The following is a 27,968-nucleotide window of genomic DNA, read 5'->3' on the forward strand; positions in this document are numbered from 1 at the left end:
TTTTGTCTGGTGAAGAGGAGGCTGAGGAGAGACTTTATTACTCTCTTCTAGTACCTGAAAGGTGCTTACAGTGAAAGTGGGGTAGGTCTCTTCTCACTGGTGACAGGTGACAAGACGAGGGGTAATGGCCTGAAGTTGTGCTAAGGTAAGTTTAGGTTGGACGTTAGGAAACACTTCTTTACAGAAAGAGTGGTTAAACACTGGAATAGGCTCCCCAGGGAGGTGGTTGACTCACCGTCCCTGGATGTGTTTAAGAGCCGTTTGGATGTGGTGCTCGGAGATATGATTTAGCGGAGGGTTGTTAGGGTTAGGGTACTATGGTTAGGCTGCGGTTGGACTTGATGATCTTTGAGGTCCTTTCCAACCTGAGTAATTCTATGATTCTATGAAGATAAAGTGTGCTTTACCTGAATTCAGATAAAGCACACTTTAGTAGAGATTTTGCAAATCAAAGAAGAGGGATAGCTTTTAAACGTATGCCTACGCCACGTATTTTATATATGTAAGTATACAAGATCTGTTATTAATTTAAATATGTATATGTATATATGTATATATGTTATTAATTTAAATATGTGCCTAATGTTTACATACATAGCCTGCTTAGTACTATTTCCTGTAAATTTCCATTGTTTGGGTGATGTGTAATGCTTTTGTTACTCTTGCTGCTTGCTGCAGTGAGAGCCTGGACAGAATTTCTTTGTTTTTCCATTACTGTCAGGTGAAACACCAAGTCGGCTGATCTCTGGTTTTCCCCCTGCTGATAAACCTGGTGCCATTTGCTCATGGCATGTTTGTTCAAGTTTTGGTAATGCCACAGAGGCATCCTGATGGAAGGGACTGGGAGCTAATTAAGGTCCTATTTAAAGAAAAAAAGCCAAGATGATTCTAAGTCTCTTGTGGGATGTCAAAATATTAGGGGACAATTATTATTTTAATTACTATCGCTATTCTGTAAACTCATACGTACCAAGTCAGGACTGTGGTGTTGGGTTTTCTCTTTCTGGAGGAGAGGGTGTTAAGTAGAAATTGTAATTAATGGATAGTGGCATTACTTGTGATAATGGGAATGCAGTGTGATGGAGGAACTGGTGACTTAGAAGAAGGGTCAAATGGCTGTATATGTGGGGTCCAGTCACTTCCTTGAAGGAAATCTGCTGATGGAGGGAAGAGAGCTTGTGTGCCGGACAGTATGCTTCTTGGCTTCCTCTAGGAACCTGGATTTCAAAGCATGGCTGTGAAATGTGCCCAAGAGAGGGCAGATGTGCTTGTTTGCTGTTAGAGAGATACTGCTTCATTTTCACAGGGAACATCTTTTTGGAATGTGGAAGCAAGCCCAAGAACAGCGGCTCTGCCTCTATATATACTGTTAGGCTAGGTTTGTCTTTCCAAGGCGTGTGTATTTTATTAAATACAGCTGATAGTGATAGGATAATGGGGAACAGTTTTAAACTGAAAGAAGGGAGGTTTACATTAGATGGTATGAAGAAATTATAAAGAGGGTGGTGAGGCATCGGAATAGGTTGTCCAGAGAAGCTGTGGATACCCCATCCCTGAAGGTGTTGAAGGTCAGGTTGGATGGGGTCCTGGGCAGACTGATCTGGTGGGGAGCAGCCTTGTCCATTGCATTTGGATTGGAGTTAGGTAATTGCTAAAGTTCCTTCCACCCCAAGCTGATCTATGATTCTGTTCAGGAAAAGCTGAAGCATTGTACTATGTGATCTGGAAACCATTTCACACCAGCACTGTTTTTGGTTTACTGCATGAGTTGCCTTTCTTGCTTGGAGTTGTACAGAGAGCATCTTGTTTTGGAGGGGTTGGAAAAGACTGGTGATAAATCTTAGGGGTATCCTAATCCAAAGAGTTCTCTAGTAAGCATTAAGTCTCCTGATTGTGCTTACGCAGTAAACAGGTGTAACTTGATGATGACAATATCTCAGTTTTTCAGTACAGGTCTTACTTGGCAGAAATAAGGTGTTAAGAAAAAGATGCTTATGGGCCATTTTCTGGTAGTATTCCAGAACTATTGCTGGTCTGCCTCTCACTTTCTCACCTGTAACACAGTTGGCATAACATAACTCTGCAAAACTTGTGTGGTTAAACTCATGTTGCTATGTTTCTGACATGTTTACTGCTTGCTAATGGAGTGTATGCAAATGTGTGGCTGGTCGGGGAAAACAGTGTTAAGGTAGAATGTGAGTTACCATCATCAGCAATATGAGTTTTGCTGCTAGAATTCTGTGCCTCGTTGTCCCAACCTTGCTGTGTGTCACTGCAGTCAAAACTAGTAAAAATAAATAAAAAACACAAAAATCCTGAGTCCTTGACCTGTCTTACACAGTGATGATGGAGAGTGGAGAGTAGGTCCTGTGCTAGCTGCTTCTGTTTAATATATGGCTTCTGACCTGCATGCACTGGGAGCAGCCTTATACTTCTAAACTAGGATATATTAAGAAGTAAGCTGTCACATAAAAGTATTAATAAAAAATGTTTGTCTTTTGGTCCATTCCGTTAACAGTTATAAACTATCAGTGTGGTAGCTCTTGTAGATTCTTACATGAAAGGCCAACCTGGAGAATGCATGTTTCGTTGTCTTAGGAGTGGCACTTCTCTGATACTGTCTTATCTGCGTTGGTGATTTTGATCCATGGTCAGCAACAAGGAGAGCTCTCTTCTGGGAAAAATTAGTTATTTTTGAGCTGTGGACTCATCAGCAATCGTGGCATGAATAGTATCTCTCACTTCGTGAGCACAAAACAGCATTGCTACATGTGATTACTCTTAAATATGATGGAACATTGGCTTTTTGGATGGCTATGTTAGCGTCATTCATCTTTTGTAATCTGTGTTACTCTATAGAGGGCACGACCAGAAAATGAAGAATTCTAATGCTGTAGTTATGCTGGGACTCAATTAAGAACACTGCATTTTATACAGCATATCGTTATTCTTCCACACAGTAACTGGTTGATATTGTCAGTTGCACCAAATCAGCAGTGAGTGTGCTCTTGCAGTGGTGGCTGAGAGCCTTAAGATTGGTTTTAAACATTTCCATTCTACTGTTAAGGTGCTGCAAGCATTGGTATTGTAGATGTCCTGATTCAGAAATTTTCTGAAAACTTTGGGTCAGAAAGTTTTAACTTTTCAGTAGTTGCATCTGTTTAACAATATCCCTGGTAGCAATAACGGAGCAGAAAGATTGCTTAAGAAATCAAATGACAGTGAAGTGCTTCTGCAACAAAACCTGAATTTTTTTAATACAAATGATTTTTAAGTATTTCTTACTAAAGTATTAATTGAACCCTCTTTTCTGTATGTTTTCATCCATATCTTGTAGAAATATGGCAAGAAACTCAGTAAACTGGAAGATTCCTGTTCTGTTTGCAAAATAGATGTATTCCATTTTCATCTGACATAGAGTCTTTCTTTTACTGCAGAAAAGATCACTGACAACAACACCGGTAGGCTTATAAATGCAAGTTGTCACCTCAGAACTACACTGTGCGGAAGGGTTTCTGAACTAGCAATGTATCAGGGTTTCAGCATCAGCATACTAGTGATGTATCAGGGCTTCAGCATCATCACATTGCCCCTCCTAAGCATTTTCATACCATAAATTAAAAAAAAATAAATTATACAACTTTGGTTCAAGACAGGCATTTCACAGAATAGGGAAGGGAATCATCACTCACAATAAAGGAGGAGAAACTGACTGGTAAAGCAGATCTTGGGAAGAATTATGTGTGAGCGTATTCTAGAGGATATTTCTGCTACTATAGGAATTTGTACAAGGAAATTTCTGAAGCTGTGTTGATTCCTACGTGCACTGCAGTTGGTACTGACACATGAACTTCACAGAAGGACAGTGTCTGAAAAGTTTCTGTTGGGCTAGAAGAGCCAAAACAAGCTTAAGCTGGAGGGAGCAGCGGGGCAGGCCTGGTGCTGGAGGCACCGAGGGGGCAAGTTGAGAACTGCAGGGACAGAGACGTGCATACAGACGCATGAGGAAACTTTCCAGATGATTTGTTTAGGGATGAGTAGTTTGCTCTAAATAATCCAGAGCGATGACGAGTCCTTTCATTAATCTTTGAAGGAAGGAATTACGGGGCAATTGATACATACAATGACTTTTAAACATTGTGGACAGTGCTATCAGGAAGAATACGAATCCTCTGGCTCTCTACAGAGCTGCTCCCAGAAGTGCTGCTGTAATTCTTCCTTTGTTTTAAAACAACTTCCCTTGGTCACAGGTTGCTGTTTAACTTTTCCCAAGTGAAGGTGATAATTTAAACTAGAATTGTAATTGCTGCAAAAGAGCAGCAGCTCAGTAATAATTTACCTAACACAAAGATTTCTGCTGCATATATTGTGTTGGAGAATCTTTGTGTTTTGGAAACAGTGGGAAGTGATTGGATGCTCACTCTGCTATAACACAACTCACTTGATAAACCAGTCTAAGAAAATTTGAGTAACTTCTGGTTACAGGCAATCTTATTGAAAATGATGGGGGAGATCAGGAGAGTGGATATTGAAATAGTCCTGATTTAAAAACAGCAACAACAGAACAGGGGGAGAGCCTTCTGATGTTTAAATTTCACAAGGTTGGCTGACTCATGTCACATACACTGCTGCTCTTGTTTCACCATCCCACAAGCTCAATATTGGCTCAAGTTGCTGCTCTACTGGGGAACTGCCACTCATCTACTTTCAGCACTTAAGTACAGTTGATTGTGGTTCAATCCGTGTTGGAGCAACAGAGAGATTCTCCTTAGCCTCCCTCGGTGCCACTAACCCTCACTGGGTTAATCCCCCATCCTGTCCATCTTGCTACTTTACGTAACAGGCCTGGTTAGAGACATCTATCACTTCTTTGGCCTGCAGAGAATGAGCTTAGATCTAAATATGTGGGCGGCCGTGAAATGCGGGCAGCTTAGTTTTTAACTTACCAAATCTTGGGCGATGTATGTTTGGAAGTTTAAAAATAGGTTTTCAGTCTAGAAAAGGGAGGTTAAGTGTTCCAGGAACAATACCTGAAATACTGTTTCCTTGTAAAACTGGCTCTGATGTTGTTGGTTTTCAGTGACAATGCACGTGTGTGTTACTGCCCTGGTAACCTGTTGAGCCGCTACCGGTGTGAATGCTCAGAGCTGTTGAAGAGTCACTGTTTTGCTCTAATAAGCTGCGATCTGTAGGAGCGTCCTGCATTGTGATATTGCACGTTAATAGCATTGATTAACTGTCGGACGTGGGGAATGGATGAGAAAATATCCATTGTAAAATTAAATGGTATTACTGAAGCCTGTTTTGTGCTGCTGGTTAGGGAGGTGACTAGACCCAGTAGGCTGTGCTAGGAGTATTAATGTGAGCTCCAGGTTTTTTCGCATGATTAAAACAGGCCATCTGTTCTTTGTTAAATGTTTACAAAAACAGCTTTTCTCTAAAAGATTTAAAGAGATGTGGGTCTAGTAAACACACCAATATTTTTGAGCACCTTTTTCACCTTATTTCAAATAATACCAAAAATAATTCCGCTGCAATATCAAATAGGATTAATACCTATCTGTATTTAATCTTCACTGATTTCTCTCCTGTGGAAGATTAAACTCTACCAACATGCTAAATTACGGCTTTGTTATGGTTAAAAGCAGGAGGAAAAGTGATTTCTGTTGAGTACACAGATTGATTTTTTTCAATCTTTTGGTAAAAATTCACAATATGCATCTTTTCCTAATTTGTAAATGGAAAATGGTAGAAAATCAGAAATTATGACCCTTGAACTAGAATTAATCCTTTGTGGATCTAAAGAACTATTTGAAATAATTCCCCATGGTAGGCTTAAACTAATATTTACTAGTGAAAGCCTATTCTTCTCCTTCTCCCCTTCTAAGACAGAGCAGGTTTGAGGTATGAAAATGCATCTCCTGAGCTGCTTCCCCTCTCCTCTGCTCACCAGACTTGTGCTGCTCCTACACGGCTTCACACTAGGGAGCAATGTAGGGTTGTCAGTAAGGGATGTGCTGTTTTAGAATATTGCTAAAGTGCAGGCACAGACTTTCTAGAAAAGAGAAGTTATCACACCCGTTTCTTTGAAAGAGTGCTACGGTTTGGAAGATCACATGTAAGTGAGCTACAAAACATGCCAAACCTGTAGCAGGAGTGGCACGTAGCAGAACCACTGTATTTTCAAGTAAAAGGAAATCTAACCAAATCATAATTAGAATGGAGGTGGCTGTTGGTAGCTTAATGTCTGGGGGGTGTGAGTGATATAAAACCAAATCATGGTGATTTAATTTGTATACTTATACACCTACCTTGGCATGGTAAATAAAAGGTTGTAAGTACTGTGTATTTGTTTCACGTGTAAAAGTTTGCACTTAATATATAGATAATGTAGTTTTGTGAGTCCGAGAATGACTCCTGTGGATAAACTTTTTGAGGTAGGAAGAATATGACTTTTCGTGGGGTGACATCTTAGAGTTATATAGGGAGTACTGAGTACTACAGCATGGAAACAGTTGTTGCCATGTAACCTTATGGCCGGACCTTGCCACAGAACTGTAAATGTCAGATCATAAAGGGCTGTCGTTGCTGTTGTGGAACCTTGGAAAGCTCTCTACCTTATGTTCAAATTTGGTTGTGACTGCGTTGAAAGTTGCTGTTGAAACCATGCCTGAAAAGGAGACAGTGACTTTTTTGAGTTACGTTAAAACCGTAACAAGAATTCTCAAGCATATATAAAACTTCATACTGCTTTCAGTGACACAGCCCTATTACTAACGTAGGTGAAATCTTGAGAGTTTTACAGAACTAAATTTAGGCAGCACTGCTGGATTTCTTGCAGTATTTAGTATTTGTTGGCTTGGCTGCTTTGCATGCTTCAAAAGAGGAAGAAAAAAGTTGAAACAGTTGACTGATTTTATTCTAGAAAGTGTATCACGCATAAGCTTAGAGATGGCAAACAAATAGTGCATTACCAAACAGAGCACTTGTTAAATACAAATTTTTACAAATAATGGAAATCTTAACATTTCTCATATGTCAGACATAGCAAGTGAGCAGTATTTAAAAAAGAGGACTGAGATTTGTAGTGGACAGCTCAGTGAAGGCATTGGTGAAACTTGGACTCAAAGTGTCTGGAAATCAAACTCAGGATGCATGCGACGTGAAATGACACGAGATACAGATATGTATGCATTAGGAAATTTAGGTTAGAAGTACTGCTCTGAAGGCCTGTTGATAAAAAAAAAAAATGTTATTGGTGATCTGTGTGATATTACTGTCCTTTCCAACATAAAAATAAATGTTAAGCAGTACAAGCACATAGTGGTATGAGGTACAGAGAAGACGGTTTTGTTCTATGTCACAGAAGGAACAAATCTGAGGAGACACTCAACTCAATTCAGTAAATGGACCGTTAAAAAATCATCTAAAGTACATGTATTTTCTGTAATGCATAATTGGACTGTAGAACTCATTGGCATCACTGATATCCAATTTTACGAACTCTCCAGCGTGAAGTTATCCAGGTATTACTGTGACCACAGCTTTCTAGAAGAGGTGTTGATTCAGGATGCCTAATGTGAGAGTGCCTTGAGGTGGAACCTCAATAGATGTGGTAGCAATTAAATGGGTGCATCAGATTGGCAGTGTAGCCGAGTTTCTGCTGTGACTAAGGCCTTGTTGAGCTCAACAGTATCTTAATAAACAAGAGGAGGATGGAAACCTGCAAAAAACACTTTAGGTTAAGCCAAGTAGACCTATACCTTTGGTCAGCTGCTTGGGTTTTCCCTCTGTCCTGGAGTTTCCTCCAAAGCAAATCAGAGTGTCCAGTTCATACCAGTCAAAACTCTCCCAGGCAGCAGAAGAGGGTGTGTGTGTCCTCCCTCCCTTTGTCAGGTCTGCTCCTTCTGCTGCTTGGGTAGTTTCTGAGTATGCAGGTATACTCAGGGCACAGTGCATTTCTCTTTGCTACTGGGAAGAAATGCTGAAAATAATTTACAGTCTAGAATAAATATATATGCATTTTCTTTCTCATGCAATTATTAAAAATTTTATTTTCCTAAACCTTAGGAGACAGGATTCATAATCATTCGTTGCATGATACATGCATCTCAAGTACCATTTGGAAGAAAAGAGAAAATGTGACAAATAACCTTACAAACAGGCTGTCCTGTTCCTAGAAGTAACGTTCTTATTTGCTATAGACCTTCCTTCTCCAGACTTTGTGACCATGGCTAAATGGGGAACTCTTACACTAAGAATTCTGCTGACTTAATTTCTAGGGAAAAGTAGGAGAAACAGAGATAAAGATGATGAGAAGGTGGTCTGATCCTGTATGCAGTTTTAAGAAAAGCATCAGTTCATTGTCATTCTATTTTTTCTTGAACATCACCATGGTCATGAATGTATAGCAGCAGGCAGGCAGTGAGAAGCCGGTCAGAGCTTGGATATGCTGCAAAGTCAAGATAGACCTTAGATGCTTTTTCTTTGCAGACTTGTGGATATTTGAATAGAATAGAACTATTAAAGAGAGAAGAACTTAAAGTATATCCAATATGCTTAGTCTAGGCACTTTGTATTTGTATAATTATGCAGAGGTTTTCTTATACCTTATGAAAGTCTGATATAAGCCTGATAGACTACATAGATTTTGAAAAAGGATGCTTTTGCAGTTTCACAACTACTTAAGGTAATACTCTCTCCAATCTATAGCAGGTTTAAATTACAAGTAGGGAGCTGTGGTTCTTTGACATAAAATGTAACCATATATTACATTTTAAAGTGACTTAATCCTTCATGTGCTGATCAAAATACCTACTGTCACATCATGAACCGAGGTAAATTAATGTTGTATGAATACAGCCTGTGAATGTCTTTATTTTCTTATTGCACATCTAGAATCAGACTTCAGCATTTTTTTTTCCAGAGGACAAGATCTCAGTGCAACAGAATCCCTTGCAACAAGTTATTCTACTAACAGCTACTCTGAATACAGAAATGTCTGAAATAACAATTGCTGTCCTTTTGCATCTAAGAGTTGAAGAGCCTAAATGTTTTCTGTACTTCCACTTGATATAAAAGCTTGATTACAGAATAGTTGTACCTTTGCTGCTTCGAGAATTTCTGGTCACTGTGCCACCATTTTAAATGCAGAAAGTTTTGGGGTTTTTTGTTTTTTTTTTACTGATTTGCTGTGCAGTATTTCAGATGTACTACTAATGTAATCTCCTGCTTCGTATTTTCTCCCACTGTTCCCTCTTGCTCCAAAAGAGCAAAGTTTTAGAAATCAAAGCTGCAAATCTACAATTTTATTTCTGTTTGTCTCTCTCAGCATTCTCCATCGGAACCTTTTTTAGAGAAACCAGTGCCGGATATGACTCAGGTTAGTGGACCGAATACCCAGCTAGTGAAAAGTGATGATTATCTGCCATCAGTTGAACCACAGCCCCAGCAAAAGAAAAAGAAAAAGAAAAACAATCACATTGCTGCAGAAGGTCCCAGTAAAAGTTTTGGTAAGGAAGACTTTCCTGGGGGACTTGACAGCCAGAATCTAAGCAGGAACTCAGTGGATTGCTCCCAAGAGGATAAAAAGAAAAAGAAAAAGCCCAAGGCAAAAAAAGAACCGAAGGATCCTAAAGAGCCCAAGGAAAAGAAGGAACCCAAGACCCCCAAAGTCCCTAAGACCCCTAAAGAGCCAAAGGAAAAGAAAGCAAAAAACACCACGCCAAAACCCAAGACCAGCAAAAAGACAAGGTAAGTCAGGAAACTTCTGTATGTTATGGAGAGCAGTGTTTGTGGGATTTCGAGATGATCTGCCCTAAATGGAGTGAGTGGAGAAGAAATCTGGTTTTGTCTTTTGTCCTCAGTCATCTGCAATACCATGTTTTTGGAGAAACTGTCAGGCACATTTCTCTTGTTTGGCTTTCCTGTTTATGGCTACACAATTTCTCTGAACACGTGGGAAAGGCAGAAGCGTTTGCCATACCCAGCAAGGTTATAGTTTTTCTTTTCAAGGCATAAACACTTCTGGATCTGTTAGGTTTCAAAAATAACTCATTTTCTTCTGATGCTGATCTATTGTTGTGTGTGGTTTGTGTATTAAGAGATGCTTCAGCAGTAATTTAGGTTTGACCAAAATCCAGAGATTAGGGGCCTAGAGGGAAAAAAAGGTTTGTTTTTTGTTCAAATAAGGAAGTTCAGCACTTGTTGCAAGCTGTACAGCACACTTATTTGATACTGACACAAGCCATGGGCTAGAAGATTTCTCTTAAAAAGAAAAGTGTTTTTATATGGATATTGAGATGTGTGAATATGTCCCTCGCTCTAGAGGTTATACTCATTTTACTGTTTCATGTAAAGACAGGTTTTCTAGCACAAAGTGTCTGTAGATAGACCAGATGCTTCAACCCTGTTTCTCCGCTGTTTTCACTCGGCATCGTGTCCCTTTACAAGGATAGGCTTAAAATACTACTTAGTAGTATGAGAGAACAAACGGCTGTTACACATGAGTAAATACGTCATAGATAATAACAAAGATTCTTTCCTTACCCCTCAACTCCCTAAACACCATGATTATAAATGCTCACTTGAAAGAAAACTGAGAGGAAAAAGACATTAAAGCTCAATTTTTTTTTCATTTGTATCTAGAATTTCTTACAACTGTTCTGAATTTGTTCCAAACATCTGAATCTGTTTTTCAAGATGTGGCTAGTGTTATAAAATATAACTTCCAGATGGAAGCACAGCCAGACTTGGTTAATCCGAATCAGTTTGCAAAATCCATTTGTATCAGGGTTTTAAAATTGCAGTTAATGAATCAGCTTTGCATATATTCTGCAAGACTGACTAGCAGTGGTTAGTTCTGATTCAGCTAAATGAGGCACAGACAGTAATGAACTACTTACTCCTTTGGCAAGAATGAACTTCTTTTCTCAGTAAGCAGACGATGTTTCCTGAAGAATTTAGAAATACTGGCCTGTAAAATCAAATGTTGTCCTCCTGAACTGGCTTTGTGGGCTGGTCAATAAATTACAGTTGATTAGCCTATCCTATTGCAGAAGTTGTATAGGCTGTGTTCCAGCCTGTCCTGCGGATGGGTTTTATATACAGAGTAAGTCACAGCTTGGAAAAAAAATGCTTCAAGCTGTTTCTCTCAGTGTATGTTTTTGAAACCAAAATACCGTATCAGCTAAAATAACCTTTGTGCTCCGTTTCCAGATATTCATAGACTTAAAGACTGAACAGGCCATATTATTGCATGGTATCGAGCATCTCCTAGCAATTTTTTTGCACCAGGAAGTAGAAAAACATTTACTGCAGGACTACTCAATTAGTGTACTTTTACAAGGACCTGACTGCAATGAAGCTTTGTTTAATAAATAGTGGTTAGAAAGAGTGGCTCAGAAACATGCCTGGGTTCCTACGGCTCTGCTGGATATCAGACCTCAGAACTTGTCTGTCCTCTCCACTCAATCTTCACATCTCTTTGCATGTCTTCTCTAAGTCCTGGGACATGCTGTGCAGATTAAAGGAGCAGTATTTCCTTTGAAGGAACAAATCACTGCTTTCTTATTTGTGTTTGTAGAAAGGCTTTATCTTCTTTCCCATGCAATAACTCCTGTACGTGAGTAGCTAGGTGACTACAGTATTCTGCTATTTTCTAAGCCCTGTTGTTTTACCTGTGAGAGAAATGTGTTTGGAGCAGCACTGAAGAGCGTGTGTTGTTCCTTATGCTTGCTCAAAGGTGTTGAGAAAGTTTACTTAATGGACTTGTCTTGCTTTTACCAGCTGCTCTTTGGAAAACAAGGTTGTTCTCATTTTGTCGGCTTCAGTATTAAACTTCTTCAAAGAACTCTGATGCTGTGTTGGGATGCTGTGCTGCTTTTGTAGAATTTTCACTCAGTGAAAGGAGATTTGCTTGCTTTGGCAGTATCACCAACCAGGGAGTCAGTCTAAGTGACAGATCATCGCATCAAATTTTTAAATGAAACAGCCCAAAAGATTAATTGTCTGAGCTGCAGTATTTCAGCAGTGCTAACTCTCTACAGTAGCTGAATAAGATTCATGCAGCTTAACGTAGATTACGGTATAGAAGAACAAAGTTGCACTCCTATAAAGTTCAGATAAATAAAGTCAGACATACATGTGTATTTACGAAAGGGCATTATTTTTTCTTTTGGCCAGAGTGTGTTACAAGACCCAGGTAACTATTTGACACAGGCTGCATCTCAACCATTTTGTAATTCACTACAGCTCATAACTTAGCCCTGCCTCTCATTTCAGTTTAAATTTTGACTAACTGTATAATCCTTTCATTAAACAAACAAGAAACGGAGAGAAACTCTGTCCTTCATGTCTCTTCTATATTTGGTGCAAGTCGTGACAAAATGAGCAGCCTGCCTCACTGAAAAGCAGCTTCATGTGATGGACAGGTCAGATGGGAGAAACGGAAGAAGCTGATTAATTGCATGCTTGTTTGAACTGTGAGTCCTATGACATCTTAAAAAGAAAGAAGGCACTAAAATCGGAGGCTACTATGTTGTACTGTCTAGTTGGTGATTTGGAAAGAAAGATCACAGTAATTTGTTGCTATGAGCCCAATCCTGCCAGCGCTGAAAGCCAAATAAAGCGGTGGCTGGTTTAAAGCAAACAAACAAAAAAGAACAACCAATCTTCTGTAGACCAAACTAGTAAAGATCAAAAGAAAAATGTCGGTATACCTGAGATCACCAATGGAGAGTTTTCATTAAATTGCTCAGTGCGGGGTATTATGTGGCCTTTTCATGTTATCGAGCCAGCTTCAGGCACGTGCAAAGCACGCAGGTTATTTCCAGAGGTGTAGGTAGTAGCACTACTTGCCTTTCCCTGTCTAAACTGCAAAGTCATGGCTCAGATGTCTGTTCCTTCTGGGCCTGTCCCTGGAGAAGATGTGGAGCACCTGTTTGAGAAGATCATGCTGCAGCACAGCTGATAGCTCTCCTGCTGCTTCCTGTGAAACCCTAGAGAGTGACCACCTACTAAGGTGGGAGAAGCAGGAAACAACTTGAAAGGGCCAGAAGGCAGCTCCTTGTGGGAGCTTGTCCCTTTTCCCATCTCCTCCAAACAGTATGCTGTGCTTTGCAGGGCTTCTCTCATCTGCTTCCTCCCCTCCCTGCAGCAGGAGAAGCTCTTGTCCTTCCCACACACGCAGCAGCTGCCTGGGATGGAGGTTAGGGTGAGTGGGTCGGCAGGCTGCTGCTCACAGAGCACTAGCATACCTACCTCTTTAGGAGAGAGGTGGAGACTGACTGACTTTGGCGTGCAAATAAGCTATTTGTTGTGGAGGAAAGGGGATGGCTTCTGGCTGCGGAAGTGGGAATAGGCTGCTGCAAAGGGGAGTGGTGTGAGCAGCAGGATGCAGTACCTTAGGGAGGCAGAGGACAGGAAGAGAGGTCCCTAGGTGGTGCTAGTAGTTTCCACCCCAGAGCTCAGATCATTCTGCGAAAGGCAGGAAGGGGCTGCCTGTGGGAAAGGACAGGAAATAATGCAAGATTTCCATGCACGTGTCCACTGAGGCAGTTCCTCTTCACACCTGTCCTCATTTCTCTTTTGAACTATCTCAGCTGCCAAATAGTTACCTTTGTCTTCCCTGCAGACAGGCCTTGTGGGCTTCACCATGACCAAAGCTTACTTTTTAATGATTCAGCAGAGCAGACAAGCTGGAATAAACCTTATCATCCCATTGTTATTTTTCCTACTTCTGTCACATGAAAGCATTACATAAAGGGGGTTTTAATGTTAGGTAAGATAGTGAAGAAAGTCCGTCAGTCCTAACATTTTGGGAGTGTTTAAGGGTTTGTGGTTTTTTTGTACATCCACTGTGGAGCAACATCGTTCTAATCCAGGTTCTAGTCAGGAATTTGTCAGGGGATAGTGTTCCCAAATGGAAAAATAGGGATCAGTAGTGTGTCTGACTTACCTTGGATGTTTAGATTACAGAAAAGGGTTAATTACTTCCCTCTTAATCCTGTGAAACATCCCATGCTTTTTGGGGTGTTTTGGGGTCAGATGGTTCGGCCCTCTAAGATCCCGGTGTCTGACCTTACTCTGTAGGTGGCTGCTGACTAAGTGACACAAAGCAGTTTGTCGGAGTTGGTACGCTCGTTCTCAAGTTGTAATTCATGCTTTCTTCTCTGTTATCCTACTTAAGTTTTCCTCTTCAGATCTTGTTTTCCTTAGTGGTGTTCTCCCATCTGACCTTCTGCGGGTTTTCTTCTCGTTGATCCCCTTTGGTCAGTGTGCTGTGCGGTCCTCGGGGATAAGAGGATAAAAGCAGAGAGCAGTACTGGACAGCTCGGTTGTGAGACATCTAATCTGAAATGTCTGTGTGCCTTAACTGCAAATAGAAGGACTATCAGAAGGTGTCGGTGTTTTGTGTGGATGCAAATACTTCCTCAGTTTCTCCCAGATTTTGGGTTGTTGTTTGGGGTCTGTAGACTTGTCTCTAGTGGGAGTTGGTTAAATCATGCCTTCAGTCGTGCAAAAACACGTATTTAAGATAGTTGTCTAAATGCACCTATGATAGTTTGCAGTCCGCAGTGCCACATCTGCGAAGTACTATCAATGTGCATCCCTAGGGCGCTGAGACACAGACTAGTGGTAATGCTAAAGCCACTAAAAAATGCTTTCCAACCCCCTGTATTTGGATGTGGAAAGGTAATTCCGGCCCAGCCAAACAGCATCCCTGGACGGCAGGACTGTGTGCCCTCCCTGGGAGGTGAGGTGGGCCGAGTCAGTGTGGCTGTTAGGAGCAGATCCTGCTGGCCAGGTGAAGCCTCGCCTCGCCTGCAGCGATAGCGCTCTTTTTCTCTGCTTTATTTTTTCACCTTCCTTACTTTTCACGACAGAAGCTGTGGCTGTGTATTTAACATCGGCAATTCTCCCGAGTTCAGGGCTTACATTTCTCAGCGGAGCTGGGCTTTGTTCTCCCAAGTTGGCGGCTGGTGTGTGTGTGTGGTGTGTGTGTGTGTGTGTGTGCGCTGTTAGCCGGTCTGTCAGGGGCGATGTGAAATGGTGTCCGGATGACTTAGTGCGCGGCTCCCTTACGAGTGTGACTCAGTCTGCCGAGGCACGACCCGTGGGTATATATAGGTCACGGAATGCTCGCGGGAAGGCGTTCGGCTCCGCCACCAGGAGCGGGGGAAGGTCTGACAGGCATTAGAAAGCAATCTTTGTCGGGGTGGATCTGCCCGAGCGCTCCAGCCTGCGGCGGGGCCTTTGTCTGAGCCGTGCCGGGCTGTGCCAGCCGAGCGCTGCCGGTGTGCGTTCCCCGCCGTGCCGCGGGAGGATGTCGTATCCAACCTGGGCCGCTCTATTCTTCCAGGCTTTAAGCCTGTTATTCATAGGGGCTGGTGCACCCGGGGCACGGCAACTACCACTGAACTTAATTGTGCGCTTCGCTCTGATTTATGGAGGTCGCCTGCAAAAAGCACCAGCCTGTCAGCTCGCTTCAACCTGGCGGCCCTCCAGCCCCCTGACAGGCCCACCTTCGGTTTGAGCACATCTGAGAAACGTGGCGAGTTCGGTGCGAGGTTTGTCAGGTTGTGTTTGGGTGACTTTCTTCATTTGTTTGGGTTTTTTGTTGGGTTTTTTTTCTTTTTTGGAAGCGGTGCGGCTGTGATTTCATAAAAGGGGAACACACACAAAAAAAAAAAAAAAGCAAGCAAAACCAACAACAACAACAAAAAAAAAGGCAAAAACAAAAAAACCCAACCCAAAAAACCCGCGGCCGCGCAGGTGTCGGAGCGTTGGGCGCTGATTGAGAGAAGCAGATGGCTGCAGTCGGTGGCCGCCAGCCAGCGGAGCAGGTGCTGGTCACGTGGCCGCGGGTTGCCAGGGCGATGCGAGCGCTCTCGGCGCGCAGATGAAAGGCCGGGGGCCCCGCTTCAGCTGTAGCATTGTGTAATTTGTGGCAGTTAGAGCGGAAATAAACGCTGGAAATGGAGCCGCGTAGCAGGGGAGACTCCCGGCCATGTGCGGCCTGCGCCGGGCGGCCGCGGGAGGCAGGGGCTGCGGGCTGTGCCCTGCGCTGACGGCTCCGCTCCGGGCGGCGGTGTCAAACTTCTCCCTTCTCCTCACATCCCCCCTCCAAACCTTCGGGTTTTTTTGGTAGAAAACTGTCACATTTTGAGGTGTTTCCATCTTAAAAGGAAAGCTCCAGCGCCCTGTAATTGCGCTGCCCTGTAATCGCCCCCCACCCTCCCCACATATGCACACAAACACATGTATGTATGTAAAACTATATTCAGAAACTTCAAATAACAGCTCCAAAGCGTGCCCCTGGTTGACCAGTGTGAAGGAGAAACAAACTGTAGAGCGTGTCCAGGGTGTGGAAGTGATACAGGAGAGGAGGAGAAGCCGTGTTGTAGTGGCTGAAATAATGTCTGGGGTTGGTACTTCCCGGTCACCGGGTAGGGGTGCACAACTGGACGCCAGCAGCTTTCCTTTAAATGTGTCAGCAGCTCTGCAAGCAGCAGCTGTCAGGGCAGTGCTAGGCCTGCAGGGTCTGCAGAAACCCACCCAGCCTCTGGAACTGAACGTGCTGGTGATGTTTAACTTCCAGCATCACTTCTTACCCTTTGCCATCTAAACGCTGCGTCTCTGTTGCTGGAGATCACCTCACTGCTTGGCTTGGTGGCACTGTGTTAAAAGCTGGGCTGTGATATGGGCACCTGGAGCTTCCCGAGGTTGTGATGCAGTCAAAAAGACATAATCCCAGTTCTTCCAGTGGTGAATGTTTTCACAAAGGGTGACAGGAATGGACTCTAAACCTCTCTCTGTCGGCAGTGGATGTAGCTTGCAGATGCTGAGTATCAGTTTTTTGCCCCCCTCACCAGAGAAACAAAGATAGAAAACCTGTGTTGAAGTGTTAAGGTGAGCTAGCCAGTCCAGGTAGCTGCAACTGATGGCAACAAGCCTTATTGGACCAAGTGCCTTGAATCCTCTGTGTAGACCCCACTCTGCTGCCACATGCGGCCATTGCATGCCTCAAATCCCCATGCGTGCCCTGAGGGCTGGCACTAAATCTCTTGTGCTGTTCCACTGCTTAGAACTGTAGGCTCAAGTGCAGAATTCTTGCCCTCAGTGGTGGTACCACTTCCTCTGGCTCCGCTTGCCTGGTTGATGTAGGGAGTGGCAAAAAAAAGTGCAAGTGTAACCCTGTTTGTATCCATGTGTGTCAGTGCTGTTTTCAGAAGGTGCAGGTTTTCCACAGAGCAACTCTTTACTGTTCTCATTTCTAGCTTCTTGTTGAAGACATTGTCACTAAGATGCTGATGGGAGGCCTGATGCCTTATTCTGCTGTTAAGGAGAGGAAAACATATAGCAGTGGCTCATGCATCATTGGGTTTTACAGTTATGTTTAAATACTTCTATAAGACAAGGCAGTTGACAATAGTAAAGTCACTGAAAATAAATATCTTGCTGATTAACTGTTCTGTTAAGCGCTTTTTGCTTACTTTTTAATACAAATACTGATTAAAAATACCTTTGTTCTAGTAACAAGAAAACAGATTCAGAAAGTAGTGCTGCGAAGAAAAAGGTTAACAAGGGAAAGGAAGGTTCTGAAAACTCAGATTTGGATAAAACTCCACCACCTTCACCTCATCCTGAAGATGAAGATGATCCAGGAGTTCAGGTAACGCTATCTCTCAAGTTCAATGTAGACTTTGGCAATTGAGTTGCATGAAATGATAGTTCTTTCAGTCTGCGTTGTGGAGATAGAGATATGTAAGTATTTACTGTGTTGATTAGAATGACATACCAAGAAGGTGAAAGCTAGAAGTCACTGTGGTGAATAGTTTACTAAAACAAATGTCGTTTTTCATAATTTTGCTTTACAGTCTTGTTATCCTTAGATGTATGCACGGCACTGCTGAGCTTTCATATGTTTTCTTCCATTACTACTTGCAGTTAGGACACTGAATTTTCTGATCTGTCGACTTTATGTGGCATTATGAGGTTTTTTCTTATGAGTATCTTGTTTCTTCTTTGCGTCGGCTTTGGAAACCTTCAGAAATCAAGCATAAAACGTGACAGAGCGGGATGAGGGAAATTTGCATGTCGGAAGCTTGTAACTATACCACTTCATGACAGGCCTTTCTTCAGAACTGCCAGCTATCAGCTCGTTTTTCTTCAGCACTGCTCACCTATTAATTTCTCTCTAAATTTCCTTTAACATAAAGAAAATCTGGAATAGGAGTAAGTGCATATGAGAATTATTGTGTGTCCTGCTGCTTGTCATATTAAAAAGTGGCCAGCTCCTGGCTTGCTTCTACTGGCAGTGCTCAGAGCAGGCATTAAAAATAATCATTCCCTTATTAAAGGGTATAAGCAAATTGTGATGGAGAAAGTGTGACACTCCTAAATTGTCATGCTGATATTACTGAAGTCTACTGCATTTGACTATTGCATATCAGCTCACAGTTCTTGCTTCTAGTTATGAGAGCTGTTGAGGCCTGTGATCAGTAGTCAAATTAACCTGGTAAAAATGTTGGCTAAGAGTGATGTCCTAACACATACACAATTTATACCTTTTAAATTTAATGTATTTCTGTCAATTTTGCTTTCTTAATACTTTTTTCTCACACTGCATATTTTGCCAACTCCATGCTTCTTCATGTAAACTGAAGGAAGGTTTATATAAAGGTTTATATCTGTATATACTAGAACAGCTAGCATTAATAAACTTGTTATGCTGACATTCATATGCAGTTGACTAAAACTCCATGGTACTGATTCACCTATAAAGATCTTATAATGCTGGAAGTGATGCATTGCTCTCTTTAGAGACATCTACTTTTGTGTTATGATACACATTTTTTGCATTGTGTTGTCAAGCCTTCTCACATATAGATCAATTAAAGAGTAAAGGATAATCCAAAGCAAGTAAACATATGCACGATTTCTGACGATGCATAACATTTGCAAAGCCTCACATGGATATCAGAAGAAATGGGAAGTTAATCAAGCTGACAAACATCAGAGAGATGTCTACCATTACATTTTAGGCTTGCTTTCCATTAGGGAAATATAAGAAGACTTTTGGCACCAAGAATAGTGGTAAGACTTACCTATTGAGCCAAAAGAAGATGGATATTTTCCCATCAGTGATTATGGAAATGAGGGTGTGTATTTGTCAAGCAGCATCTATTTTCAGCTATAAAAATATTGATGTTACGTTACAGTTTCATGGGAACTCCTATAAGCTGTGCCTTCTACCTTTAACATAGCATCGCAGTTGTTGAGAGGGGGTGGCACTGCTGAAAAATTTCATTTGCAGCTAAAGGCAGTTTCCTATTTTGTGAAGTGCCTCAGATGTTCGTGCTTAGAAAGTGTCTAAAAATAAATTTTACACTTCATTTATGCACATTTAGAGACCTGAGTGCAAAGGTCTGTTGAACAAGCTCTGTAAGTCTTTCACGTACCAGAGACAACGTGTGTTGAGCTGAGGAAGATATAAAAATAAGCAATATATCAATTCATAAAAGTAGATTTAATCAATTGAAATTCAGCATCTTTTTAAAAATATCTGTGTGAGCTCATTGAGATATTTAATGATGACTTTACAGTTTCCTTCAACAGCAAATGCTGTCAGCTTTTGAAAGTGTATCACCTGATGCAGAGTGTCCGGGAACTTGAATTTTATTGTTGCAGAAAATAACTCACACTGAATGATATGTTTCAAATTCTGTCAAATGAGTGCTTGTGTATTTTACAGATTGTTTTCTGCATCTTCTCTGAAATTTTCTCTCACCCTGGTGTAGAGGGCATGGGAGACACATGAATTATGTTTTCAGTCTGTGGGTGGTTCAGATTTCTCATTCTCCTCTATTAAAGTTTTGGGTCTTTTCCTCTGCTGTGCTCCAGAATGCGTTTCTGAACAATGCTGTGTCAGTGGAGTGAGGAAATCATGTTTTGCTGCGTTTCCCCTACAAGATAATCTGGAGAGATGGGAAGGCCATGAAAGTGGGTTGTCACTGCTTAGCAACATTATAGCCGTGCTGTGGAAAGGTGGCATTTGGTTCCTACAGTGGCCATCTATGAAAGTTCCTAGTACACGTGGATTGAGAGGAGCAGCTTCTGATTTTTGAATTGTTTTGAGATACGGTTTTAACTTTAACTTTCTGCTTAGAAGCGACGCTCCAGCAGGCAGGTGAAGAGGAAACGTTATACGGAAGACTTGGAGTTCAAGATTTCAGATGAGGAGGCGGATGATGCTGATGCTGCTGGAAGAGACTCTCCTTCAAATACTTCTCAGTCAGAGCAACAGGTTAGATTTGAATGGAGTGGAAAGGTGGATGCAACAGCAAAATTCAAGGTTCAAATATGGGCCTTTTTTCTGAATGATATTAATCCCTGGTTGGCACAGCGTGCCAGAGGGAATTGCCTTTTTACCTTCTTAAGGAATATATTCATTCATGACTTTGTTTACAAGCTGATGATATGCGTTTTGACACAGTTCTTTGAAATTAGTGGCTTCTACCTAGGGGAAACCTAACCTGGACTGCTAGGAGTCAGAATTTACTTCTCTGAATTCAGTGGTCTGGCTTCTGTGACTTTAATAAACCACTCAAGCTTGTCCCCTGCTGCTAGGCACCATAAGAACCCCTTTATGAAATTACTGCCTTGTAGTACCCAGCAGGGTACACTTTATTCTCTGTGCAATGTAAATGACGGATAAAATAGTTTGAATAAGATGAGGGGTAATAATGTAGGAACGACTGTTGTAACAATCTCATTGTTTTGTATTGCTTTTTCGGAGTACTTCTTCACTTAACTAACTGATAACCTATTGGAAAATGTAGACGTGTTCTTTGGTATTTCATATGGCAATTTGTTAAGCCTTATGAAATACTGTATGTGATCTCCATTGTTAATTGTGTTTTATCAGGAGGGGAATTTTCTAGGTTTGCCTGCAGTTGTAATACTGGGAATCACATGTAATTTTGATAGCTATCATGTGGGCATCTACAGAGCCAACCCAGAGTTCTTGAATGTTTTCTAATATTTCGATTGTATGGTGCTGAAAGCATGTATAATTTTAGGAGAGGTGGACTCATCTGTGTGTGTACTGTCAGCCTTTGTAAGAAAGCTGGAGTTCCATTAGCTCTTAAAAATATGTTTCAACAAGTATCTTTCAATTTTTTATTATGGCATTACATACATCTGAATCTTCTCAGTTCTCATGCTGAGAGGGGAAAAAAAAGAAGCATGTTTTGTATTAAACTCTTGTTGAGAAAAAAACATTTGAAGCTTTCTAATGAAGAAAGAATTAAAAATACTATTTGCACAGCCATAACACTTGTATAATATTTGTGGTGCAGGAGTCTGCTGATGCTGAAGGTCCTGTTGTGGAGAAAATCATGAGTAGCCGCTCAGTCAAGAAAAAGGTAAAAACGAAACTTCTTCATATTTTTTAAACAAGCTGAGCATGTTTCTGCTAAAACCTCTATTAAGTTCTCAAAAAATGCTTGGATATTTTGAATTGAAAAATATTTGAATACAGGAGCTTCCCTAAGAACGTTTTTAGAGAACATTAAACTTTCTTTTGTATAGGCGTGTGCAAAACATGCTGCTTGTTCAGTGCTCCAGTCTTTTCTTGCATTTCTTCAAATGAGAATTTTGATTTTTTTTTCCAAATATTATATACCTGGACAGAATCTGTGGTGTCTTTTGCTTCAGAGTGATGTTTTAGGGGAGTCTGAGGAGTGAGACCTCTCTTACATCCTGGTTTTCTGCCTTGTTGTAGTAAAGAAAAATCCTTGCCCGTAATTTTTACATCTTTTGACGGTGGTTTTGTATGTGCTTAGCAGCCCATACAAGTTTACTTGTGATCTAGGAAGTTATATATAGAGGTGGTCGGAGAGCTTCTTGTTGCTATGCTGAGATAGTGAAAAAAGCATTCTGCTTGGTGAAGTGTGGTTCTCTTCTAATTCTGCCCTGTTGCCAGCTATGTTCTTATTTTGCTGCAGTTTCCCTTAATATACTTTAGAACTTGATTGGCCCTTGCACTTCCAAACTATTATACTTCGAGTAGGATGTTGACAAGAACTTTTTCCTAAAAAAGGCATTATATTTTACAGACTCTTTTGTGTAATTCTCTCACTCATCTTACAGTTAGAAAAATCTGTCTGATAGCTGCAAAACTCCTGTTGAACTTAGTTAACTAGAAATATTTATTTCTCTCAAAGAGTTAATTTTCCAAATCTAATGAGGAAAGTTGTGCTTATCCATGGATATGTTCATTGTGGGTTTTTGTTTTTGATTTGTTTTTCTTTTATTGCTACTGTCGTAACATCATTAATAGCTTTGTCAACATAAATTCATGCAACGTCATGACTAGCTTTGGTTGAGTTTGATTCTACAGTTTGTATGGCACAAAACCTCTAGGGTTGTTGTTCTGTTGTGTTATTTATTTAGGTCTAAAGCTGTAGTTTTTATCTGAAAAGAAAAAAGTTTCAAAATACGACTTCACGTAGTAATAAACCTAATAATTATTTGTCCTGATGGTCTACTAGAGAGGAGAGGAGAAAGTGATGTTTTCATAAATGTCTTTACATTTGAAGCTGTTTTTCACCAACTATTCTTCTCTTCTTCTTCTCTCCTGCAAATAAAGGTGTGATTACTCATGGGGAGTGTGTATTTTACTGCAGTTTGTGGGAAGTGGTTGGTCTGCTGCCTATGTGTCTTTGATTGCAAGCTCTGCTGGAGGCAAGCTCTATTTTGAGCCTGCTCTTTAATGTTTTTTATGGATTGTATTTGCAGGTTTGAGGGGTGTCTCTTGTTTCCTGCTCTTCCTCCCAATGCTCCTCTCTATCCCCAAAAAATGGATTTCAGGATGTTAATATTTAACATCTGAAGTATCCAACTGTGCTTTTATTAAAGGTCTTTTACACTCTTACTAACGTCATCAAAACGCTGGTTGTTAGATTACTAATCAAAGTAAAATTGCTGCGATCAGGACCAGCACATAAAATAAACATGAGCGAAGGCTTCACTGGGAAACCTTTCAGTGAATTAGGTTGTTATGAAGCTGTTTAGTTCGAGTAAAGACATTAGGTAGTGAATATGCTTTTGAAACAGTATTCTTAATATTATGCTGGTTTTTCTGAAATATAGCCTTAGTCTAGTTTTGGGGTTACTAGATCAGAAACAGAACTATACTTACAGCCAAATTTCTTCTGTGAACATTTCAAGTACATCAGACAATGTTTTTCCTTGTTGTTCTTAACACGGAATTTTTATTTCTGGTTAATACCCTTGCCAAAAGTGCTAAGTACATGTTCTCTTTCTAAACCCTCACAGTCCTGATGCCTACAGTTTGTATGTTCAAGTCTTTCATTTCTGTAATTCACTTCTTAACCAACTTCAGCTCCCTTTGAATTTCTTATACTTAGCTTTGAAAAGGCCTGGATTGAACTAAAGGTGCTATTCAGTACAATCACACATATTCAGGAAAGTTCTGTGGAGTTTGCAGAGCACTGTACCCTGTGTATTGCATATCTGAATTACTCTTTCTGCCTACCAATGCACAACAGAAATTATATCTGGGAGAACTGTGTACAACTGCTTACATCTATTCCACAAACTGGCTAGATTAAAATCCAGCCAGCTGTCTGCTGTTTTTCTAGCAGGTGATCTTCCTGTCCTTTATTTATGTATTTTTTGAAGCTCTGACTTGTCTCTACACTTCAGTGCCTTGCTCAAATAACCTTTGTTCTAGCAGGTATTGCTCTATCACTTCTTGGCAAAGGCAGTGCAAAATTGTATTTGCTTGAAGGAAGTGATCATTTATTTCTTCAATTATCTGCAAAGACTGTGGATCAGATCATTAATTAGGTCACACCTGGGCAGTCATCACTGGAGAATCCTGTGTTGCCCGTATCTGATATGCTATTCTAGGTTGTCTGCATAATCACTTTTGTGAGAATTTTGCCTAGATCACAGAATCATAGAATGGCCTGGGTTGAAAAGGACCACAATGATCATCGAGTTTCAACCCCCCTGCTATGTGCAGGGTCACCAACCACCAGACCAGGCTGCCCAGAGCCACATCCAGCCTGGCCTTGAATGCCTCCAGGGATGGGGCATCCACAGCCTCCTTGGGCAACCTGTTCCAGTGCGTCACCACCCTCTGGTTAATGTAAATGTGTGCTGGGGACTGAATGGTAGCATAGAGTACATAAGCTTCTACATCATTCATCCTGTACTGATGGATGAATACACTCTACTCGAGTGCTGGAGATTGTAACTTGACTTGAATTTTTTTTTTTTGCTAGAAACCTGAGTACCAGAATAAGATTTTTAAAGGATTTCTTTTTTTCTGAAATACTTTTTCTTTAGTGGAATCTTTGATGCACACTCATAGAACGTATAATAAGTGGTCTATGTAATTGTCTGTTAAACAACACAGTAATACATTCTACTCATGAGATGTACAGGATTTATCAAGATTTTCCTCATAAATTATTGTTCTGACATTGGCAGGTGACAGAAAACATACTTGGTTGAAATGCTGCAAAAAGGAGTTAAATTGATTTATACAAAATCTTTATGCAAAGGTGTTGAACCACATTGACTCTATAAGACTGATACATCTCAAAGTTTTTGATTTAAAACTAATCAAAGACACTTGACCACACTGTGCTTAAAAAATAAAGAGGTAGTATCTTAAGATTAGGAAAGACTTCTTAAAGAGTAATTTTGCTTCAGGAAGTGAATAGAATTCAAATAGTGAGATCTCTTTTTTCTATTCTTCAGTTTTGACCTCTAATTATGAATACCTTTGTCAGGCATACTCTCTTTTATTTATTTTTAAAAGTTATGGTCTTCAGATTCCTTCTTCTGACAATTTCTATGTAAGTGACTGAAAGTTGCCCGCCTGTTAATTTATCTCCTTCAGCAGAGGGTTCAAGAACATCAAAAAGTAGCTCCAGGAATAGTTTGTCATCTTCCATTTGTCCAGGGAGACCTACATGGAAGCTGGTGTCCACGGTCTCTAGAGAGGAATGTAAGCAAACTGTACCAGACATAAGCCCTAAAATGATAAAGTCCCTTGATAGCCTGAAACAGAAGGATTACTTAGAGAATCACAGGATTGCAGGGGTTGGAAGGGACCTCAAGAGATCATTGAGTCCAGCCCCCCTTCTAAAGCAAGTACCCTACAATAGGTTGCACAGGTCGGTGTCCAGACAGATCTTGAGTATCTCCACAGGAGACTCCACAACCTCTCTGGGCAACCTGTTCTAGTGCTCCATCACCCTTACTGTAAAGAAGTTCTTACGCATTTACTGTGTTCAAGTTTTAGGCCATTACTCCTTGTCCTATCACTACACACCACCAAGAGGAGCCTGGCCTCATCCATTTACCTCCCACCTCCCTTAGATATTTATAAAGATTTGTCAGATCTCCTCTCAGTCTTCTTTTCCTCCAGCTGAACAGACTCAGATTACTCAGCCTTTCTTCATAAGGGAGATGCTCCAGGCCCTGTATCATCTTTGTGGCCCTCTGCCAGACTCCTTCTGGGAGATTTCCTGTCGTCTTTGAACTGGGGAGCTGAGAACTGGACACAGTAGTCTAAATGTGGCCTCACCAGGGCAGAGTAGAAGGGGAGGAAAACCTCCCTTGACCTGCTGGCTACTCATGTTTTAATGCACCTCAGGATACCATTGGCCTTCTTGGCCACAAGAGCAGCACGCTGCTGGCTCATGGCCAACCTGTTGTCCACCAGGACCCCCAGATCCTTCTCTGCAGAGCTTCTCTCCAGCAGGTCATCCCCTAACCTGTACTGATGTATACTCCATAAACCAGAGACTAGGAATGATTCAACTTTTTCTTTAGAACAGAGTTTCATGCAGCTACTAGTGTTGCTTTTTAATTCTGCTGCTGTGGAAGTACTATCTACCTAACAACTTTTCTTCTGAGAAAGATGTTGAAAGATTCTAATTTTCTAGCTTTAGAGTAATCTTTTTACTCTTTTAATCATATGAATATATAGATATAAAATGGAGGACATTGATTTATACAGGGGTCAGTGTTTTCATCTGTGCTACACACAATATTGCAGATGCTGCTGTTGCTGGTATTGTCCCTGATGAAGTACGTAAAACAGAAAATCCTCTTTGCTTTAAAAATGGTTCCAAAGTTCATTAGCAAACATACCGTTAATGTTGTGACATAAACTGAATTCTAAACGTGTGCCTGGTGCACTGTCCTTAGTTTGTCCTATGGCAAGGTTCAGGAGTAATACTTTGTTGAATTACATGCCATATGTTATGCAATACTTTGGCACTAGGGATGAGTTAAAGGTAGTCTGAACCCTTAGCACTGAATGCCCTTGGTTTTTCTGGTTTATATCACAACTTTAACCTTGCTTTAAATGTAGTTTTTGGGTGTTAATTTAATTTGGCTGCTCTGTATGTGAGACATCTTGCCTGAGTGAATTTAATTGCACCATTGAGTAAAACTAAAGCCATGAACACCGATGCACTAAAATTCTAGCAGAGGTATAAGGTTTAGTTTTATATGGCTTCTTGTTTGGAGTTATTAACTATATGGAGGAATAAACCCCTTTTAAAACTCTTTTTTAAAACATTACAAAACCCACAATGTAGAGTTGCCATGAGCCAGCCAAAAATAATACATATGGCATTCAGGAGTGCAGTTGCTAATTGGCTGCTGCCTGAGAAAATGGTACACTTGGCTTCTACTTAACACTGTGGGTTTGGCAGAAAGCCAGATTTGGGGTGAGGTTGTGAATGAAGCTGCATGTGGTTAGGGAGGAGTTCAAATGATTCATGTCTTGGAAGTTGTAGTAAGCAGTGCAGTATGTACTTGGGTAAGCTGCTGGAGGAAACTCCTTACCCGTGTCCTCCCCCCACCTACACCTTCCTGCCCCAGCTCTCGTCTCTGCTGCTCTGTACATAGGCACCATACTCTGCATTTCTGTTACGGATGAATAAATCAGCTTGTTCAGTCTTTCAATTCATATTTCAACGATGCTTTTCTTCTAGATGGAGAATGGAGAGGAGGTAGAAATAGAGGAGTTCTATGTAAAGTACAAAAACTTGTAAGTAACCCGTTACCGGTTTGGTTCATATCTTCTAAGTTCACTTAATCTCACATAATGGTTATATTATAGCATTTGTCTACAACGCTATCCAACTTTAAATCAACTTTAAATATTACTAATGTTTAACCCAGGCCAGTGGCAACTAAATGAGGAAGTACTTTGCGTTGGTGGTGGCAGGGCCTGATAATGTATCCTTAATTTGTATTCTCTCCAAAATGAAATACATAGGTCAAATTGCTCTGCTATTAGACTTTAATTTAAGGCCCAATTATACATGCAGATTCATGAGCACACGCACTTATCTCTATAGATCTAACTGCAACCATAGAGTTTTAATCTTCTAATGTGCCTGCAGACTAATCAAAAATAACCCATAACATTGCCTCAAAAACAAGATTTGTGTTCAACAAAATGACTTGCTATGATAACAATGAGATGGTTTCCAGAATTCCAGCAGGTAGCTGTCCCTCCATAACACGAGTGTGGTAGGAATGAGAAGAGCACAGTGTTTTACTTCTGCGCTCTGAAACTGCAGTGCCATCAGTATTTAATATAAAATATTTCACGGCTGGATAAGCTCATTTTTCTTCAAGAAAAATAGCGTATCTTGTTTAATTTTACCAACTTTTTGACCCAAAGGGCAGAAATGCACTTGAAGTGAGTTTCCTGCAGGTAGTTGCAGATAGTTGTCTTCACTTTAAATAAGCTACTACCTTTGTACCCTTTGCACTATATTGATTATTGCATATTTAATAGCCTAACTATGCTTTGGTTAGTGCTATTACTTTTGCATTTTTTTTATGTTGTCTTACACTTCTTAGTCTGTCAACAGTTATACAGCTAAATGTATGGCATGGGA

The 27,968-nt window shown here is 40.8% G+C and overlaps 1 protein-coding gene across 10 annotated transcripts in view; it reads left to right on the forward strand.

Moving 5' to 3' along the window:
* Positions 1-27,968, forward strand: part of CHD7 (chromodomain helicase DNA binding protein 7) — a 129,873-nt gene that overhangs the window by 60,651 nt on the left and 41,254 nt on the right. For 9 of the 10 annotated variants that reach the window (XM_046925604.1, XM_046925594.1, NM_001077586.4 and 6 more), the window contains 5 exons: positions 9,332-9,753; positions 17,536-17,674; positions 20,171-20,308; positions 21,363-21,428; positions 27,051-27,106. In XM_046925604.1, the coding sequence (XP_046781560.1) occupies positions 9,332-9,753; positions 17,536-17,674; positions 20,171-20,308; positions 21,363-21,428; positions 27,051-27,106 (821 nt within the window). Of the gene's footprint in view, positions 1-1,005; positions 6,779-9,331; positions 9,754-17,535; positions 17,675-20,170; positions 20,309-21,362; positions 21,429-27,050; positions 27,107-27,968 lie in introns of those variants that run through there. The other variant, XM_046925649.1, reaches the window with a different exon arrangement.

This window comes from Gallus gallus, chromosome 2, assembly GCF_016699485.2.
Source record: "Gallus gallus isolate bGalGal1 chromosome 2, bGalGal1.mat.broiler.GRCg7b, whole genome shotgun sequence".
NCBI classification, from domain to species: domain Eukaryota; kingdom Metazoa; phylum Chordata; class Aves; order Galliformes; family Phasianidae; genus Gallus; species Gallus gallus.